Raw genomic sequence first — 21589 nt, 5'->3', positions numbered from 1 at the left:
CCGTACGAGCATGGTCAAATGTAGCCTTCTCCCACAGTGCTCGTGAAATAAAGGCTAGCACGGATAATCAAATAATAGGTGAATATCAATGAATAGACCAAATCACTTTAGTCCCCAGCTCCCTCATGCAATTATTTCCTATTCACATTAATTATTGCTAACAGATGACACTAATGACTTTGAGAGGAAGCTGGCCATGGCAGCCTTGCAAATGATCAATGCTGTTTTAAATGGGGTCACAACACTTACCACCTTTGGGTCCCTGAGATTGGAAACAAACAGCATCTGCTGCATGCTAGTGAATACTGCCAGCATTTCCTAGTTACAGACTTGGCTTTCTTCACAGGACCCACATCCTTCACAGATACGTTGACCTATGAAGACATGTTCTTTTCTAATAGGGAATTCTATTGTAAGCACACTTTTCCGAACATGCTGTGACCTTATTACCAAGGTTTAAAATGGCCCATCCATTAACTTGTGTAATAATCACAATCAAAGATGACATTCTCATTTTGTAAGACTTTGTGGGCACTAACTGTTCATACATAAAGAGAACAGACACATTTTCTAACTCTTCTGTTTGGGCCTAAGTGAAATGTAAATGGTTTATATTTGATCTTTATAGTAAGAAATGCATTTTGTATAAACTGGTTGTCTACACTGCAAATCTGTTGCTGGCCTTTCTCCGCCTGCCACTATTACTATTACTACTATACTATTTTGTCTCTTCACTATTTTGTGCTAGGCTGATAATGCATACTCAAATCAGCTTTGTCCCCCAAACTATCAGACTTTTAAGCTCAAATTCATCCTCAGCACTGGTCCATTGAATATAGTTTATTTCTGTTTACCAGTTTTATAATTCTTCTATATTAATATTGTCTGCTATGTCGCAGAAGGGAGTTACAAACTCTATTTCACTCTATAACCTCTTATATTGTGATAAAAATAAATCTAACTACCTGCCTACCTCAGCTAGATGAGAGCTAAGACACTCTAATACAGTCTATGTTAGCTGGGAAACCAAAACAAAGAGCTAAAAGTGGCTATTTTTCTCGTAGGTAAAGATTTTCAGTTGGTTTGGCAATATTAATGACTCATCCACATTACAGTCTGATTCAGTATTGTCAGATTACCTCCTGAGAATGAAGTCCCACCTTTTTATTTCATTTACAATAGATACACGTAAACCACTGAAAAAAACACTAGTATCAATCAATATGCATTTGATGGACAGATGGCAGCTTGGTCACTATAAGAAACTGCTGCATCAGACATAGAGGAGTCTACTCCAAAATAAAATGTAAGTGATAAAATATGCAGTAAACTGACCTTTGTAATCTAACAGACATAGTGTGGACACATGGTTGCTTTGGCATTGGCAGAAAGACTCCAGCCAGTGAAATATGTTATTAAGAATCATTTGAGTTAGAGGGACACTATGTGAGTGTTGATTTTGGTTAATTTTGTAGACTCTGACCAACACAAGAGCATCATTATCTAACAGTCGTGAGTCATTGTGCAGTTGTCTTTGAAATATGAATGAACAGCTGATACGCCACGAGGATCCATGGTCAGTTAATAGTCTGCCTTCATGTGAGAACAGAGGCATCACTTTTAAATGTCTCATTGACTAGGTCCCAAAAAGTAATCATGGCACAGTACACATGCAAGACCAGCGAAACATAAAAACACATTTTACAACAGGAGCTATCTAACTAGTAGAGTAGAAAATGCCATTCCATTCCTCAATTAGCCTTTGGTTGGAAAGAGACAGCTATGTTTCAGCATATCGATCCGTGACAGAGACAAACGGAGAGCCATGGGGCATTCTCATAGGTTGTATATATCGTTCAGCCTTCAAAGAGAATCTATTGAATGTAATGTCAGGGATAAGGTGGATGAACAAACGAATGTGAGCCATAATTACAATATTTGTCAGTACTGATAAATTAAATTGTATATCCTATAAATATGTCTCTTATTGCCAATGCTGCAATAATGACATTTGTCATTTACTGGAATGTGTTATTGTATAACCTGTTTTTGTTTGTTTGCAGTGCTACTGCATCCATTTCTTTATTGTGTTTGCTTAATTTCTTTTGACTGATTATATAATTAATTATTTTCCAGGAGGTCCAAAGGAATGGAAAAGCAGGTATTCCTGCAGGAAGGTGGCCAAGCCTGCTGAGTCTAACATGCCCACGAAGTAGTGGTAGTGGCAGCAGTAGCAGTGAACTGTCACTATCCAGTGCTTGTAGTGAGTACTCCAGTGGCTCCCACACTTGGGCAGAGGGACGTGGATTCTCCAAGCAGGTGGCTTTCACTCATCTTTCATTCATCTTTCTTCAATTTAAAGTATAAGGAATTTGCCATTCTAAAGTACTTATTAGCATTAACAGTGCGGTTTTAGGTTAAAACGAGTGATCAATCTATAAATGCCATGCTAATAATTTTAAATATCTCTTGTAATACACAGTGTGCCACAAGCCGGGACAAAAGGATGAGTACAGGTTCAGTAACCAGTAATCATTCGGCACCCATCGAGCCGACAGATCTGGGATGGAAGGAAGGCCACATTCTGAAAGGTCTGAAGCGTCTCCAAATGTGCAGCTCCAAAGAGGCATCCTCACTTGCATCTGTACCACACTGTAAAGATTGTATGACCTCCAATGAAGGCATTTACTCACTTGGGGTCAAGTGTGGCCTACAAAGGAGTACAGCTAAGCAAGTAGCCCCAACAAGTAAACCTTTGCAGGCTGCAGCAGGGATCGCTGCACTAGACTCTGATGATGCAGATGATGATTCACCTAAATTACAAAGTAGGGAATCCAGTGACAAACAAACAAAAGAGATTATTTGCTTGGAGAAACTGGATATCACAAGGGATATTGACAACAATTTTCAAGAAGACCCAGTAAAACTTGCTGGGAATTCTGGACTTTTTCCCTCACCTGTCACAGACAATTTCTTATTTTTGGAGGGCCCCACAGTAAAACCTGGTGTAAGCCCAACAGATACCCTTACACGTTTAGAAGAAAAAAACAAAGACTCACTAGAAAAACACAAGCCTTCAGGCATGAAATTAAGTGACAGAAACAATAACCAGGAAAGGTCTACTGACCGTAAATCCAGGCTTGATCAGGTCAAAAGACAACAGGGCAGACTTGCAATCAAGCAAGTTGAAGCAGGGGCAAGCGATGGGAGCTCTTCTATTCATCAGTCTGCAACAAGCGTTCTGAGCTGTGTGAGTGTAGCCAGACAACGCAGCTCCTCAATGGAGGTTCCTCACTGCAGAGACCAGGCGAGTCAAGCTGGCAGTGAAAGCCAGCACTACACCATCTCAGAATCGCCACAGAGGAAAGCGAAACCTCAGCCTTGTGACTCAGCAAGAAAGGCTTTCATTCTGCGGAGCAAGAGTGCGGATGGAGGACAAGAACAACCTAAGCATACACATTCTCCTCTCCACCAAAAGCTTATTAAGGGTCACAGGTCCAAAGGACAGTCAACCCCTGGACACAGTGTTCCTAGCAAAAGGACAAATCTCAGTAAAACACATGGTTCAAGTAAGATCTTATCTAAAGTTGAGAAAGATGATGACATTGTAGTATCAAAAAGTTCCAAGTCTCTCAAGAGTGTGCAACAGTGCTCTCCCCTTGCTTCCCCGGTGAAACATTCAAAGACATTTAAGCCTCCAAGTATCAATGAATCCTCAAAGAGCCCAACAAAATCACCCATGCAAATCACTAGACTTCAATCAAGTAGTGACTCTGTGGAAGAGAGCATCTATGACAACTTACCCTGCTCTCCCCGAAAACAACGACGCCAAGACGAGCACTGTGATGTGTCCCTTTCTGAGCTTAGGTCCTCATCCCCACCACCACCCCCAAGTCGAACAGCTTCTCTTTTCCATAGATCCAGTTGTGACAGCTTACCCAAAGCACATAAATCTGCAGGTCAGGCTCAAAGCTCTACTGCTGGGAAGACAACATCAAGCACCACCAAGCCACAATCAAATCAGCTTTCTTCTATTTTACTGCCTCAATCTACCACAGCAAAAGACAATCAGCAAATGGGTGCTGAAGGTAAGCCACTGAAAGATATCCCTGCCAAGGGCTACCATACCAAGATACCACCTCTCCCAGTTCAAGATTCACAAGTTTTAGAGTCAGCCCAGTTATCTATGGACAGAACTACCACATGCCATGATGAAAATGGTGCTCCCGCTATATTGCCAAGTCAGAGCATCTTACAAAGATCCCAACAGAGCATTAGTGAGCCAAAGCTTTCAGAAGCCTTGCCTCAGGCATATTCTAATGTTTACTACCATGGGATTGCCAACAATCTTCAGAGTTCCACCTCAAGAGCTGTAAAAATGCCTATTCCTGTAAACGCTAAATCTCATGAGGCCATCTCTGGACAGGATACCAGTACATTCCTAGTTTTTGGAAGACAGAACAAAGAGGATACAAACTCTACTACAAAAAGTATCCAGACCTTTCAGACTTTCATGTGTGATCCCCAGATGATACATGAATGTGGTGCTCATGATAAAGCGCACAGAAAGATTGAGACCCGCTGTAACTCGCTGGATTCTGAGCCGTCGGTTCAACCTGCATCAGACAGTGGTGTGATGTTAGATTGGGGATTTGATGAGGAAGGTTGGCTGTTTAAACGGTCTGTGTCTGTGTCAACCAGACCTCCTCTTAAGCCAGTAATGGGCATGAATGGGGCCAAGGCTCGTAGTCAGAGCTTTGGTGCACGCTACATGGACAGACCAAGCTTCAACAGATCTGGAAAGATCCGTACCCAGATCAAAACACACTCAGGGAGCTCCTTAAACTCTCTTAGTGATGTCCTTCCAGGAAGTATGAGTTGCTCCAGTAGCTACCATTGCCCAATGAATCGATCCCTTTTGAACAACTTCTTGATAGAAGAGGGCCTGACAGTTCCCTCACATTTGGGGTCCTCCAGTGAAAGGCTTCAAAGTCTTAAACACCAACGAGAGCAGGCTAGGCGCCTTCAGATTGAGCAACAGTTTTCAAGCGCCTTTGGTGAGCCAGTTTCTGAAGAACCAGAGAGACAAAGTACTATAACCACAATTGAAGAGAAAGTGATGCTCGGCATAGAGGAGAACTTGCACAAGTCTCAGGAACAGGAGAGAAGCATTGAAGTGAAGCAAAAATCTGGTTCAACCTTGGCAAATTGGTTTGGATTTCGTAAGAGTAAGCTTCCTGCTCCAAGCAGCAAAAAGACTGACCCACCGAAAGTGAAAGAGGACAAGAGGGAGCAAAAGATTACATCACTTCTGGGAGGAAAGCAGACAAAGTCTGACAAAAAAAGAGACAGGAGAAAAAGCGATGGAAAAGACTGGTAAGAAATCTTTTCACTACCTGTTGTTTTGAGATTGTCACTTATAATGAAATTTCATCTCAAGATTTAATCTTCAGTGCTTGTTCTAGAAGTTTCCCAATAGCTTATTGCCAATTAAAGGGATAGTAAGTGATTGTAATCCAGTACACTTTTTGTTAGATTCAGCAAATATTTTCTCAGTTCTAGCTCTCCTTTTTTTCGTGTGCTCTGAAAAAAAAAACCTTTTCCTACACAGTCCTGCCTCTGTAAATGGAAAACAAAGAAAGTGGTGTGGACCCTGACACACAACACTGTTCCAGCCAAACAGCACAGGAGTGATGGAGGGAGGGGGGCAGTGAGAATGAGAGGTCTAAACAGCAGCTTTTTTGAACATGCCAGTCTCCAGACACTGTGAACAAGAAAAGATGGCTGAGAAACATTCAAAGAGGAAAAGGTCTGAAATGTGTAAACAGAGAAGAAAGTTATATGACCGGGCAATTGCGAAGGCATTTTAATGCTGGAGAAACCTAAGAGTTTGAAATTTGGGGGGGGTGGAGCCTCTGAGGGGTGTATTCATTCAACGTGATATAATGGAATGGCGTATAAATAGCATGGCACTTTTAAGGACATTTCCGCATGCCATGTCAACGGATTTTAAGATTTTTGCGTGTCATTTTGACTGCATTGACTTCAATTGTGCAGAAACATTTTCACACTGTTCAGTCATTAGCAACACAAAGTTGCGTAACCCTATCTGTGCCGCTGTAGGGTTAACCGGTCGACATGCATATTTAATTAATGATGGTTAAGGTTAGCAGTAAACTACATCGTGGGGGATGTCAATGTTGGCATTGTTAGCTAGCTAGCTACTTAAACTTTAACATAGCTAACGCTATATTCCTAACATAGCTAACGTTAGCAACAATTTAAAATGGAAACTTACGTAATGTAACGCAACACAACGTAACGTAGTAGCTAACGCTAACGCTATGTAGATAACATTACCAACAATGCAGAATGGTAACGTAATGTTATGTAGCTAACGTAGCTACCGTTAGCAACGATGTAGAATGGTAACTTGCGTAACGTAAATAAAAAACAAACACTAATTTTGTGTAATTATTGTTTCACTCGGGAACCGACCGCCGGTCTCCCAACCACCCCGCCAACACCTTAGTATCGGACTTTCATGGCTATAAATATCCCACACATGCTGATTTTACCAGTGACAGTAGGCATAAAATGGCATGCCATTTCTGCACAGTAAAAGTCAATGCAGTCTAAACTAAGTAAAATGACAATGAAAAAAATGCATTGGAATACCACGCCAAATGACTTTAGAAATTGGTATGTTATTCAGACGCCTTTTGATGATAACCAGGCTATATTGAGTTCAAATAACAACAATCCTTCTGCAGAATCACTTACTCTCCCTTTAAGTAATTTACTGCCTCAGATGACTTTGGTAATTTTTATTAAGTGGTCTGAGACACATCTGTCAGTGTCCTTTGCCCTGAGACCAGTTGAGACATATTTCATACAAAGCATCACAGCCAGGTTTCAAGAGATACAGGGTAATTTATCAGCCGAATCAACCCTAGGCATGTTGTGTCAATATCAGACCATCTCAGTATGCGGTGGTTTGTTGACAAACTATTTTCTTTCAGCTCTGTGGGGAGAAGAGAGTCTCATGATGCAGTGCGGGCTTGCATCTCAATGCCCTGCCCAGGAATGTCCCTAAATGAAATACAAGGACATACTGACATCATTGGAGACCCAAAGGTAAATTAAATCATTACCTAATACAAAAACAGTTTTATTTTATTGGTATGCAGCCAGTTTAAGTTCTAATCACAAAAAAGTCCTTACAGGGGTGTACTCCAACCCTGTTTTTTTGCACAGTATGTTTGTCACAGTAATATGACATTACCAGAAAGACAAAATACAAAATTAAAAACAAAAACAGCAAAAGACTGAAGAAAAAGTAGGAAATTTATTAAAGGTGTACTGTAAATAAATATAAAACAAAATACAGTGGGATCAAATGAAAACAGGAGTTACATGACATGTGAGACACACTTCAGGCTAATTCCACCAACTGTCCCTCAAACCCTCTTACAAACAGTTTCATCATTTGAGCCTTTATTACCAAACCTATTTTATCACTGTGTCCATAGTTTTACCATTGAAGCCCATTTGTTCATCTAAAGAATGTATCAATAATTCAGCAAGTGTCATCACATCATGTATCAGTCAGACAGCCTACTAATATATGATTATTATTTAAAGTTTAAAACCTGTAAAACTGTGTACAAGGTCTCCTTGGATGACTGCTTGAAGAAAACCTGACATCCCTCATCCTACCTCCCAAACTCTCAAGAGCATGTTGAGAATAATGGTAGCATGATATCAAAAGAGAAACTATGAGATGGAAATGAATGCAGAGGCAAAGGCACACAAGCAAAATATGGTGCACTTCATTAGTCACATTACGACTCTAACAATGTCAAGGTGAGGTGTTCATTGTCAGCTCAGGCCACACAGAGATTACTACCTACAGTATATTGAGGCAGAATAAAGCAAGAACCAAACAATGTCACTGTACATGTATGAAAGACCATGTAGGTAACGTCTTTTTGTCATTCTACTAAAACACAACGATGCAGATGATTAACCTGAGAGCCGATGGTGAAAACGGATCCACAGTGAAGACCCCCAACCAGGATGCTGTAATAGGTCAGATTTTTCTATTCTATGTTATGTAGGACTGTCCATAATTCCTTACAGTCGCTGCAAATAGTAAAGGATCCCCCTTGAACATCTTGGGACCTGAAAAACAAAATTTAGCAATGTCAGTTTAAGCATGCAAGCCTTAAGGTTTTATCTGTGCTTACCATTTTACAGTTTGCAGACAGAAGTGAAGACCAAATATGACATATATGTGTAAGTCATAAACATGATGATTATGCTATAAGCAGTCAAACAAACGTGCTAAATGCTGAACTTCGTCAGTGTGTGCTTTTTCCTCCATATTTATGTTCATTTTATTTGTTTTACCTTTGCATTTCTTTATTGTTTTGGGTGGCAAATCTAACAGGAGTTTGCCATTTTATGGAAATTGTGTATATATCGTTGACCATTCATCTTCACAGATCCATGCACTGAAAATTTGCATGCACAGGTTCATCCAATAAGGATGGATCTATTCATCCATATGGGACCCAAGCTCCCTCCTGGAAAGGATTAGTAGAAAAAAGTGGACCCACGCTGAAATTGTTGTAGTGCGGACCACACTGCTGCAGGATTGACTGGATTGTTCCAGCACTGACCTCCTGTAGAGCTGTATTGTCATATGATAGTGACATTGGGAGTATCCTTTGTATTGTGCTGCACTTCAATTTCAGTCCTAGTTTCCAAATTTTAAATTAAATTTTCAAAGTTACAGTGCTTCTGTTATCGATTTTGGGGAAGAGTAGTATGACATGGTAAGGTTTTAAAAGCATTTTTAGAATAAAAATGATCAATGTGAGAGAGCTTATTAAATGAGAACCACAAGACTGAAGCTTCTTTATGCTCTACACTCATTTTCTGAGTGTAGATCTAGTGGAAAATTACAACAAATGTTTAGTAAACACACTCTGCAGGCCAGCAAATCACAGCCAGTGCTAGCCTGTATAGAAAGCATTCTTGTAGTGCACATATTAATTACGCTCATGGGGATTGGCTCTACTGAGCTTTTTAAAGCTTTTTAGTTACACATTCATACATGCTTTTTTTATAACGAGGACCATTTGTTGTTGTAACTTACTTAGTATCCACCAAATTTTGGAGAGGCCAAGTGATTATTCAGTTGCACATGTAGTGAGACCAGAGAACCTTAAATTGTTCTTAAAATCTCACAGAAAAGATAAAATTCTTCATGAATGTCCAAGGAGAGAAGTTATATTTAAAGCATTTATTTAGTTGGACATATTGGTTTAAATGTCGATTGGTTTTGACCTTACAGGGAAAAAGTAAAAACTATTTAGATGTATTTTCTATATAGACAAAACACCAGAAATAAACATTTTTGCATCATATAATAAAAAAAGGTCTTTCATTGCACCCAAAAGAGTGCACAAGAATGCACAAAAATTTTGATTGATTGATTTAAAAATGTTTGGATGGTATTGTAATTATTGGTGTACCAACTAAACTGGAACTTATAATAAAGAATAAATAAAACTGAGAGAGAAAGTGGTTAAATTACTGTACTAGAAGTCTTCACAGGTCTGTTTGGTTCCTAGTAACTGAGATTTGAAAAGTGTCTCTGAATCTGAAAATCTGTTTATGTCCAAAACGTTGGACCAGAAAGGATCTCTAATATGTGAAAACACTAGGGGTGTGAGATCTTGCGTGATTAAATTAAACTGCGTCGGTCAAACGGTCTGAAGGGGATAACGTTACCAGCGGAATAATAATGCAATGCGCCGCAGAGTAAAGGGCAGGTGATGACGTTGGTAATATTATGCCTTTTCTCTGCACGTCAGAGAACACAGATTGATGGGAGAGAATCTGAATGTGCAGAAAGTTTTGAACATGAGCAGAAAATCTGCTGAAACACAGGAGCTATTAAAGTCCAGGAGTTTCAAACTGAATTAAAATTAAATAATTTATTATTGAGGTGAAAAGGTTCCACAGTCACATTTAAAGAGGTTACTTCCCAAAACAAAGATACAAAAGAAGAGGGAAGACTAAATCATGACTCAGCAGGGATGATATTAAATAAGTTGATCTACAAGAGAAACAGATCTGAGAGCAGCACAGAATGACTGAGAGCTGCACCGACTTAGATTCTGGTACAGTTAGGCTACAGAGTATCGTCACCTGCCACATTATTCTTGTGTTTCTCGTCTCGATCTCGTGAACCCAATCCCGAATCTCGTCTTGTGGGTTAAGTGTCTCGTCTCACCCCTAGAAAACATGAATGCTCCCTTTCGCTTGGGTCATCGTTCAATGACACTTCATACTGCAGGCCTTAATGCTCAATTCAGATTTTTTACCCAGATCTATTTTTTTTGTTTGACAGTTCACATTGTTGTTTAAATGTGGCCCATATCAGACTCCAGTGTGGACTGTTCACAGCCTGAAAGTGACCCGCATGCGCAGAAGAATAAAACTACGACACACGCTGTCGTACAGAAGTTAACAAGCCACAGAGGTTAGCTCCGAATGGCTAACCCTCCCGATTTTCACGGGAGACTCCTGTATTTCACTGGCCTCTCCCGGTTTACTCCCGGGGTCACATCTCTCGCGAATAATGAAAAATGTTCACATCTTTCTGTCCTTTCCATCACATTCATTACTGTTTCTGGCACTGTACAACGCATCTGCCCCACAACTCTGTCTCGTTCTCTCTCCCTCGCTCTACTGCGTCCGCTCAGATAAGTAGCATGCACGTCACTCAGAAGAGAGCTCGTGACTCAGTGGATTTCAGGTGTAGGATAGCGAGGTAGAGGAGGAAGAGAGCCACGTGTATAATAATGGCCTTTGCTGAGCATTTCGTTTATCGCCTCTCTTTCAGGCAGGGGAACAGCTGCTCTAGAGTCACGTCAAAGTCGCATGAGTTCCGATCCGAGTGTCCGGATTGAGATCACATGTAAAAAAATCCGATCTGTATAAAAGTCTAAAGTCATAAAAAGAAAAAATTGGATTTGGATTGCTTTGGCCTGCAGTCTGAAAGTAGCCTTTGATGCAGATGTTATTTCTTTTGCTCTCTCCAACCTACTCACATAAGCATTTTTGCACTTACTACATAGCTGACATAGAGGTGGCAATCTAGTCAAAAAAGAGCAAGAGAAAGAGAGCGACAGAAAAGGGTGAAACTAGACAGGAAGTAAAACTTTATTCTGTCCTTCATTGAGTTCACTTACTAAATTAAAAATAGCAGCAGATAATACTCTCCACATCGCTCAGGTAGAGGAACGGTGGCAGACCCTCCTGAAATTTCATTGGCCAGAGTGACACCATCGGCAAGGCGCTGCAAATATCAAGCATGTTTGATATGGATGGACGCCTGCCCTCAGGGGTTAATCACCTCATTAAAATTTCAGCACTGCACCAGCTAAGCACGCTCATCCAAGCCACAACTGAGTCAATTAACTTTGCCTTCAGCTGTGAGCTGAATTATACCACCCAGACTTGGCATAAACTTGTTGGGCCTCATGTAGAGTTGACAGAGCAGTTTTCAACTTGATGCTTTAAAATAAGGTGAGACAAACAAAAGTAAGAACTGTTCAGCCAACAAATATTTAGTTTTACACTATACTGAGATATTACAAGTACATCTTTTTGGCTGTGGAATTGAAGTCATCAACTGTCACTTTTGTTTTGTAGTCATTTCTCATCAAATTAGAGTTAATTGCCAAATGTAAATAAATTGCACACAGTATACAGATGTCCATTATGGCATACCCTGTCTGTACATTAAATGGTCGGAACGCCATTGAACTCTTTCTACATAGACGGAGATTTTCTTTTTCATATTTAAAGTATAACAATAACATCATAACCCAAAGAAGTACAATTTTAAAATATCAATATCAGAAGATCATTGCTGCAGTTATTAATTTAGCTTGGTACAACAGAGAGGACATGTGAAGAGGACCAAAACCTCACCTCATGTTAAGGCTTGTCGAAACTAATCAATTCTCAGCTGCTTTGATTCTGCCTGTCCAGTTAGGACTGTGTCACAGCGCTGTTGTTAACTATTAACTAAAGACCAAACTAATCAATGCTGTCTATGTTCTTTGTCTTCTCAATTCAATTATTTGTTCTTGTTTGCAGCAGGTCCTTCACTAACAGACTTAAAGCTCATACATACAAGCTACAAAAAATCATGTAACTCTAATGGATGTTAGTGTTTTTTTAAGACTTCATTTCCATGGCAACAAGTAGCTTCAGCTTTATTTTACTAGGATATTTACCCTTAGCCTATCCACATTTTCATATTTTTAGCGTAGCATGACTCAATTAATTTGAGCACTCTAGCTTAAATGTGAAATAAGAAAAAAAGTGAGGAAAAATGAGCTTGCAGAAACCCAAAAGAGGGGTGTAAAGTCTCATGTGGGCATGCCTTAATTAATAAAGGGGGAGCAGCTGTTGCCTTTGCTCGGCGTGTGATTGCCTACAGGTTTCTGCTACAGGGCACATATTAAAACATGAGCCTTGCACGACAACAGCTTGAGGATATCTTTTCTTAATTTGAGTGTGTGCGCACTGGACGGAAGACTGTTGTTACACATCTTGTTTTTTAGATTTTATTGCCTACTGGAAGATTTATTTTGAAAGATAGGTGACTCTCTCATCCGAATGTAGCTGAACAGCAGTGTAAATGATACAAAATCAAAATACACAAAGCTTCTACGTACGTTTATAAGTGAAACAACTGTGATATAATGGTAAAATTCTGGTGGCACATCGTCAGACTTTTGACTGAACACTGCATCTAAAGTCGAGAAACAACACATACAACATAACTGTGTGTTTTACATTTATGTTTGATATATTGCCAATAAAATACACACATTTGGAGTGTATTTAAATTTCATTTCATTTTGTGCATTTCATATTCACAGTGTGATTGATGCATGCTAGTTGTGACACACCCATTAAACATCTGTAATACAAAGCAGTGGTTCAAGTGGGCTTGATTTGCATTGGCTGAGTCATTCTCTGCGGCAGGGCTACACGTATGGTGTAATTACCAACACACTTATGTGTAATTACATTGACTGAGCCACCGTTTTTCAACCTGGCTTTTAAGAGGAAACCACCGCCAAGTTAAAGAGTGAGTGGGGGAAAAAAAGATCAAACTAACCATCTGTTGCATGTCTGCTTGGAAATAACCAAAATACAACACCAGGATAATGTGGCAGGAATATCAAGGAGGCGTGAGGGAAACTGCAGAGAAGATCCATTGTTACTGTTTGTTAAAACTGCCCTCATTTGAGTGATGATGATAGTGAAAGCTAGTTATAATTTCTAGTGCTTCATCCAGTTTAACAGTTTATTTTCCATGTGGAACAGCTTTACCCTGACTTTCTTAAGATGCACAAGTGCACACTTGGAGTGCAGGAAATATGTTGAGAAATGGATTAGACAGTCAACATACAGTATATTTTAAAGGAATCTTTAGCACCACTTCAACCATGGTTACCCTGTTGTTTCATTCCTGTTGTGCTCCCTCTCTTTCCCACCACTGTGAGCCACTTCAGCTGTTCTCCTTGTGCCGCAGGCTCCGGCTGCAAGATGCGAACGTTGGACAGTGGAATTGGGACCATCCCCCTTCCTGAATCCTGTTCCTTCTTCTCCTCCATCCTGCACCTCCTCCCCAAATCCTCATCAACCCCAGAACAGTCCCTCAGTCCTCCCAGTGTCCCTGGTTCCTCCAGCGAGGACGTTTCTCCTTCCCCATTACCCCGGTGGAGAGTACCCTCCAGCTTTAAGGACAGCAGCCATGCAGGGGTGCCAAACTCCCTGTCCGACTCCTCCATGACCCATATCCAGTCAGTGCCTTTCCCCACTGTGGCCTTCCTCCAGCCCATCCACCCCCAGTCTGAACCCTTTGTGGCCAGTGTGTGTGATACCCACAGCAGGCTACCCAGACCACCACAAGGTACAGTAGAAGAAGCATGACATGCGGACTGCAGAAGTAAAGATGATGCTCCCAGGGTATTCTCCTTTAGTGCTGTGGTCGCATCTGACTTTTTTCAGTTAGGTTTGTTTGTTCACGAGTAGACGTAATCAACCTCCCTAAAGTGATCATGTTCCGTTTCTAAGCACGTTTCATTCACAAACATACCTTCCAAGAGTAAAAAGAAAAAATGTGGAGTTCAAGTTCTGCTGTTGGAAATGACTACAAGGCGATCGTTACAAAGTATGTAACAATTGTGCAGTGAGTCGTATTTAGGGGAGCGGAAAACATGGCAAAATAAAACGGCTGTCAATGCTGTCATTGCAGCATGGTATTGTGACTGAAATAAAAAGGAATTGTTTGACATTAGATGCTAAATTATGTCTTTGTAAAGTAAATTGGTCGATCACTTAGATGGGAGGCAGTCAAGGGATGTTATAGGCAGGGAGATGGATGAGTGAAGCATTCCATTACAGGTAAGAAGACCCTGAAGTAGCAACCCTTTGGGGAAAAGTCAAAACATTCTTAATTTACCTGTTATCCAGAAGCTTATCTTCAAAGTTGTTCTCTTGAGCCAACAAATTTCTCGAAAAGATACAATTTTTAGAAGTGGTGAAACCAACATTTAAATCCAATATTTGCAAAGACTGCCTACCAACCACTGCCTGGGCAGCATACTTAACATACATTTCAGTGAAGAAGACAAGCACAGTCCCTGGAAATATTGGATTTTAACATTGGTTTTCCCCCTCAGCAAAAGTTTTATCATTCAAGACATCTGTGAGAGCGCTAAAATAAATTTGAAAATTAAACCTGCAGCAGATTTTGCTGTTGATTTATATTTGAATTCCAAATTAATTTTGATTATTCTAAAATCAAACTGCGGAGAAAGCAGACTGTCTGTACAACAGGTTTGGGCTACTTGTGAATTTTATTCATACCCAAGAGAAAATATAAGCGTGGGAACATTTTGGAATGTGACAAGTAGTGTTTTTCATTGTGTTGAGACACTGTTATATGTTACTTTAGGGATTGTCCAAAATGATATTTGCAATGCGGATACATTTGGACTGATCTTGTCACCACATTAGATATTTTTTAAGTTGGAACAGTATGGCCAGTCTGTTTTGTGTAGCTGTGGTTGGTAAGGACCCTGCATCATGTTGGATGTGTACAGTACTGGGCAGGAATTGATATTTGATGACGAGCTGAAATCAGTATATCAAAAAACTGATATGACTTAATTCTTTAAATTAGGGTTTTGCTGGGTGTGTACAGCATGTGCTGCTCTTGAGGTAGAGTTTACTAACCAAATACATGGGAAGTGCTTCCACTAAAGCCCTGCACTCACCTCATACATCAAAATTAACAGTTATATAACATATGAATTGACATCTAATGAAAGTATGGCTTGGGTAATTCATTATTCATTCATGCATTCTAAGGAGCACTTAAAGGAGGTGTTGAAGCTGCATACTCAGGAAATGCATTTCATGAAGATCCACTAAAGTCGTTCTCTGCTTTAATATCACAAGTGTAGTCAGGGAAATTGAAGGAGCACCTTTCTATCTGTAACTACATACAGTATGATAGATTACCAAGAGCAGCAGGAATCATCGTGTGTCATTACAACTGGAGCCTTTATCACTACATAGCATTCATGCAGGAGAACACACTATAGACATGGCCTGCTCAGTATGCTCACACAAAAACACTAATTTTTACTGTCAAGAGGAAAGATTTTATGAGTTGGTGGCGTTTAATGAGTTATGCTTTCAGAGTGAAGCCCCAAGGCTTCCCCACCAGACAGAGAGAATATATTTTCATCTGCACAGTTTCAGGAGGACTATGAAGGTGATGAGTATAACTACTAAGCTAATGAAATGCTCCTTAGCCCAGTAAGTAACGCACAACACGGTAGCGGTAGTTAGCCAGACATGCCAATGTTTGCAACTTACATACAGACAGTTTAAGTTATTCCTCACCCTTTTCTCTCATGTTTGTGATTTTGGAAAGGCTAAATAAAAAGAAACAAGCTCCCAAACTCTTTAGATGCGTGGTATCACTCTTACTGCAGCCACATGCACACCACTTCAGTGTGTGGAGAAACCCAAGCTACACAGGTCTGCTGTGCCTTGTTATGGTGGTTATGGTTGTTATGTTATGGTTAGATTGTTATTTTAGCAACCTGCCAATTCTACATGTTTTGCTAAGTTGTAGTTAGTTTGGAAAATAACATCTGACCCTGAAGCCCTTCTGGGCCCAGAGAGATTGCTAACCTTGCACTAGACTTATTGGGTTTTTCTTTTTCTTTTTTTTGGTGAAATGCATATTTAAATGTTTGTCGCCTGAGGGACATTTCTTCTGACTGGTTGTTTCAGATAACCTAAACTGTGACTTCCTCTCTGGAAAGCTAAATTCTAGCTACATTTTCACAGTTTGGTGATACGGGTGTCAGAATTATAGATTTGTTATTTTTCAAGATGTCAGCTGCTGCTCCTTTTGTGTCACTCAGATCTCCTGCCACTTTGAATTCAGAGCGATAATCTTGGTCTCAGATGTCAGTCTGTCAGTGTCTCTTAACTCCACGCACGCCTCCTCTTAGCAGGTGAGAGAATTAAATCTGACTGCTGAGAGACTCTTACATGAGTATCATTTTGTGCTTTTTTCCAGGTGGACTGGAACCAAAGAAGTTGACCTATATCAAATCAAAAACACGAGCCACCCCGAGCCAACAGAAAGAACAGACAAGACTTCAGCTTGCTAACTGTAAGGTTTATATGAGTGACACATTTGGGAAAAAGTCAGGCCGAAAAATGTGCTATGGTCTGTGCCCACAGTGTGTTTTTCTAGTGGTCACATTTTCATTCTCTAGCTTTATTATTTAGTGTTACACGGAGAAGTTCATTTTTGCTACAATAGTAAAATAAGCGACTGAAATCTTTTTCAAGTTATCACCTCTAAAAATCCCGGCGACCTGACTCACTCACGAAACAGCACATCACCTGATTCCAGACAAAATTAATCCACAAAAGAGTTATTATACCATTATATAATTAACTTGGAGAATACTCTATTCACTTTCATGTGGCAACAGAAAAACTCTCCAGATGCTGAGGTCAAAAGACTTGGGAACTTAGTTTGTTCCACGTGTTAAAAACTAGTGACGCTCATTTCTGCACACCAAAGGTATATTAGGCAGTATGATGAAAGTTGAAAAACTCTGCAGCGCTTCAGCTTTTTATTCACTGAATATGGAGCTGCTGTTGTCAGTAACGTTGTCAGGACATATTCAAGCTTTGCCTTTCAAAACTGTCAATGTAGCTGGTAGCTATAAAGATGAAGAAAACTTTTTCACAGTGTAAAAAGGTGTACATTCCCTCAAAACTGCACTTAAGAAGCTTTACTTTCCTGAAAAACTCATTTCCATTCCCCCTGAGCAGAAAGTAAGCTTAATGGTAACAACTACACACATGACTAACACGAGTTTCTCAAACATAATTTGCATCTTACTGCAGTACATTAACGCTGGCATTTACAACATGTGTGTGTGTGTGTGTGTTTTGTGTGTGTGTCACATCAATTCACTACTTGTCTATTTTGATTGGCATTAAACGACAGTTACTCATGCAGTACAACTGAAACTGATACATGTTAAATTAACTTCTAACAACTTTAATACTCTTGAAATCCCCATAAAAGGTGCTCTGTAGTAGAAAGAGTTGCTGACTTTTCTTTGAGCAAAATTGGTTATGTATGAGCTGTTTCTTGGCACACATATTGAGGAAATGTATTGCAACATGTTTTTTTAACCATTTCTGGGGAAATAAACACACAATCATACCGAAATTCACTATTGAGCATCTCTTGACCGGAAAACCCCGGTCTGTGAGATTATTAGTCTGTGACATTTTTAATTACCTTCAACACCACTCTCTAAATATTGCAGTATGTGTTTTGGATGTTGTTTGCATGCCACCGTACTGCAGGATCTCACTCTGCTCTTCATCTTCCATTTCAGAGCTTATGAAGCTGACTGAGTCAACCTGAAGTAAAGAATCAGGCAATCATTTGGATTTATCACTCTAACACACGGAGGATCCCTGAACCCCACAGCTTGGACTGAAGTGAGCTTGGCATTGTAGGCTTCCACCTGTGTTTAGTGTGGTGTTGAGAAACAGAGTAGTCTTTCAGGTGTAGTAACGAACCTTCTGGCAGCCATTTTGGAGGTCTGCAGCTCATTGGCATCAGCTGTGAGCAGCTGATTGAATTTCTAAATGTACAGCTCTGCTGTCTTTCAGGACTGGAGTCAAACACACAAACCCTTTTCCCCCTTGATGAAGTAACAATGTGGAGTACAGACAGTTTCCTGTGTTGCAGTTACCTGAACGTAATAAAACAACAACTGAGGATGAAGCTTATATAAATGGAACTTATAAATGGATCTACTGTTGCAGCACACAGCTGCCATCATCAAAAAGAGATTTCTCACATTGCTACTCAAAAACTATGTAACTAGTACAACAATGGTGCATCCATGTCACCTACAAATTATATTCACATACTACTAATTTACCGTGGCAAATACATTTTGGAGGAAACATATTGACCTGAATAATGGATTACAAAGCCTTTATAGTAAACAAATATGCAACATTGATGATTGTTTTCTTTCATTCTTCTCCCCTGGCAACTAAAGCTTGATTCAAGGTTTTTGGCAAAGCATAGGTCTAATCTATCAGCTAGAATCCATATTATATCGGCAGTGTTGGGGCAAGTTACTCAGAAATTGTTAAGTTACTAGTTACTTATTACTCCTTAAAAAAGTAATAATTTTACTTTATTTATTACTGGGTGATAAAAGTTACAAGTTACATAATTCATTACGTCAATATATTATTTTCACTAGCACCCTCACCCCGAAACAAAGCAGTCTCTCCCGACTTATCATATTCATAACAGCAGCAAGGAGTGTGGGTTTTACAAAATAGATAACGTTTCGATCGATAGATAACGCCAACGGCTGAAATAAAAAAATAAAGCAAGTTAAATCCTGACTTTTGAACTATTGTTTTTCGCCACTCTCTCCCGACGAGTCCAAGCATCACTGGCAGTAGCGGCCGGTATAAGTTTCACATTGCTGTGCTGCTTTAGCAGATGCTATAATAAATCAGAGGTTGAAAGCTTTTTACTGGTCACACAAAGTTTACAATGTGCGACAATGTTCTTTGCATCTTGACTGTGACACAATAATGGCAATAAGCTACTTACAGCTGGGGAAAGAACGCCGCTCTCCCTCGTTCTCCAGTCTTCCTTTAGCTTCTCGGCTAACAGCTGAACTGAACTAATAATATTACTGTTTTGGAAAAGCAATCTGTTATACTACTAGTTACTGGGAAAAGTACAGTAAAGACCACCAGACCTCCATAATGGCACCAGCTGTGGTCACTTTTGAAGATCAGTGATGCAAATGAAAGACTACCACTAAAATCCTGCTGAACAAAGATTATGTTGACACACTCATTTGCATTTTTCATTCTTCAAACATTCGTGTGAAGATCTAATTCTGCTTTGAATCTACTAAATATCTATCTAGCAACAATACATGTCAGTAATATATTTTTAAGTAAAACATCAGATGGGACCTTATAAACTCAAGATTACAGAATCCATTCTGAAGACAATTTATGTACAGCACTAACTACTGATTGCCATTCATGAGCTCTGACTGAGTAATGTGATTCTTTAAAGTGTGCATCTTGTTGGGAACTTTTTTGTATTATCACAATGTTAATATCGACTTGCATGCAACCACCATCGGTCTTATTCTAACCACAGAATTGCGGTGTATGAATCTGATATCCATCACATGAAGAGTTTCATCACAAGAGGTGAAACATACTGATGTGTGAAACTTGATGTGCACTGCTCAGTATTTCTGACAGAGTACACATAATCTGTCATTACCTAATAAAAGGTCCTGAAATAGCCATTGTGAGTCTGACTTTCACGGCTCATTCTAAATAGGTGTCGCATTTTAAAAACTGCACATCTCATTTTGTAATGAAACTCTTCATATGAGAACTCCATTCTGCATTTTATAAACATTTCCACAGTTATGACATCAAGACAAAGGAGTGAGTTGTTGCATGTAATCTTAGCTATAAAGCACCTAGTAGGCACATTGTGGACATTGTTGTGCTAGCTCAGGGAAAATACCATTTATATTGTCTCTGATAGATGCTGTGGATTTAATAAAGAAACCACATCTTTAAAATGTACACAACCATTTCATTGCAACCAGTGAACACACCTGATTTCACGGTAATGGTTTAAGAATATTTCCTGAACTCAATATTTCCTCGTCTGTTTGTGTCTGTACATTTAACTGTAAGATATCTCCCCATGGTTGCTCAGTTTCTCTCTCTATTATGTATGCTGTGTCCTTTATAGTAATGTTTTCGGTGTTTTAAATGCATCCTGACATATTTAACGGTTTTACCCGCTTAGTGATGTTTCCCACTCACACCTTGGTCAGCTCCGCGCCTTTCATGTGTAGATATTTGCCAAAATGCATATTGCCAAACACCTCTTTGAGCTAATCACATATACAGAAAATGAATGCAACTAAATCTACATATCAGACTTGTCATGGTGACTATAGCCATATTCTTTTGAAACACTAGGGACAGTGATGTAGAACTGTGGAGCACTGTAATGTTGCACAATATCATGTCATGTCATCTTACTGTATTTACCTCCTCTTTAAATCTTTGCTCACTTGCTACACGTATATGTTGAGGGTAATATTTGTAAAACTGCAGCAGTGTTTATGCCTGTACCAACACACGTGTAATAAATGAAATATGTAGCATACACAGGTGAGACGAGGTGTTAATGGATCAGGGAACAGATTGGCTGTACTGATACGGGTAGATGGAGCATGACATCTGTGTTTTTAAAACGGCTTACATAAAAGAGTGTCACTCTCACAAGAGTATTGTATTTTTTTAACATTTACTCTAATGCCCTGTATTTGTACTCAGCACTGATGAGTGTAATTGACCATTTATTGCACATATTGTTACTCACTATTACAGTAATTCTCCTTCTAAATGTTTTTTTCAGAACCCATAATAACAGTGATGTTCTTGTGTGACAGTCACCTTAGTAGTACGAATTGAGAATTGTATATTACTGATATTCTATGATTTATGTAAAAGAAAGAAAAAAAATAAACTATTTCAATACTTACACAACATAAAGGATGTTGCCTTGTGGTTTGTTGTAGTTAACTAAATGAATTTGGCTATTAAAAGCTCCAGGTGTGATTTTAAGCTAATAGGGGAGACAGTTTCCTCGCAGTTCAAGTGTCCACTCCGGACTCCAGCCCAATCTCTGTGCTTGCCAGTATAAAAGATGGAAGAACTACAGAGCATTGGGTCCAATTTATTTTTCCAACTTTCTTACAACCAGTGTTGTTTTTTTCATTAAATTCAAAGTAGCCTAAACAATTTGCAGAATATCAACCAACACGTATTGGGCACTGGACCAGGGTTT

The 21589-nt window shown here is 39.6% G+C and overlaps 1 protein-coding gene across 3 annotated transcripts in view; it reads left to right on the top strand.

The window, feature by feature from the left end:
- LOC119903435 (nck-associated protein 5-like) overlaps positions 1-21294 on the top strand; it is a 78072-nt gene extending 56778 nt beyond the window's left edge. For 2 of the 3 annotated variants that reach the window (XM_038719583.1, XM_038719584.1), the window contains 7 exons: positions 2137-2319; positions 2483-5376; positions 7023-7137; positions 8022-8091; positions 13631-14011; positions 16703-16798; positions 18051-21294. In XM_038719583.1, the coding sequence (XP_038575511.1) occupies positions 2137-2319; positions 2483-5376; positions 7023-7137; positions 8022-8091; positions 13631-14011; positions 16703-16798; positions 18051-18052 (3741 nt within the window). In that variant the 3' untranslated portion in view covers positions 18053-21294. Of the gene's footprint in view, positions 1-2136; positions 2320-2482; positions 5377-7022; positions 7138-8021; positions 8092-8259; positions 8299-13630; positions 14012-16702; positions 16799-18050 lie in introns of those variants that run through there. The other variant, XM_038719585.1, reaches the window with a different exon arrangement.
- Positions 21295-21589: the final 295 nt, after the last annotated feature.

The sequence above is a fragment of the Micropterus salmoides genome, unplaced genomic scaffold, assembly GCF_014851395.1.
Source record: "Micropterus salmoides isolate LMB-PRFRI ecotype aquatic unplaced genomic scaffold, ASM1485139v1 Ms_hic_scaffold_15, whole genome shotgun sequence".
NCBI classification, from domain to species: Eukaryota; Metazoa; Chordata; class Actinopteri; order Centrarchiformes; family Centrarchidae; genus Micropterus; species Micropterus salmoides.
Note: the sequence above shows the minus strand (reverse complement) of the source record. Positions and strands in the feature narration are given on the sequence as shown.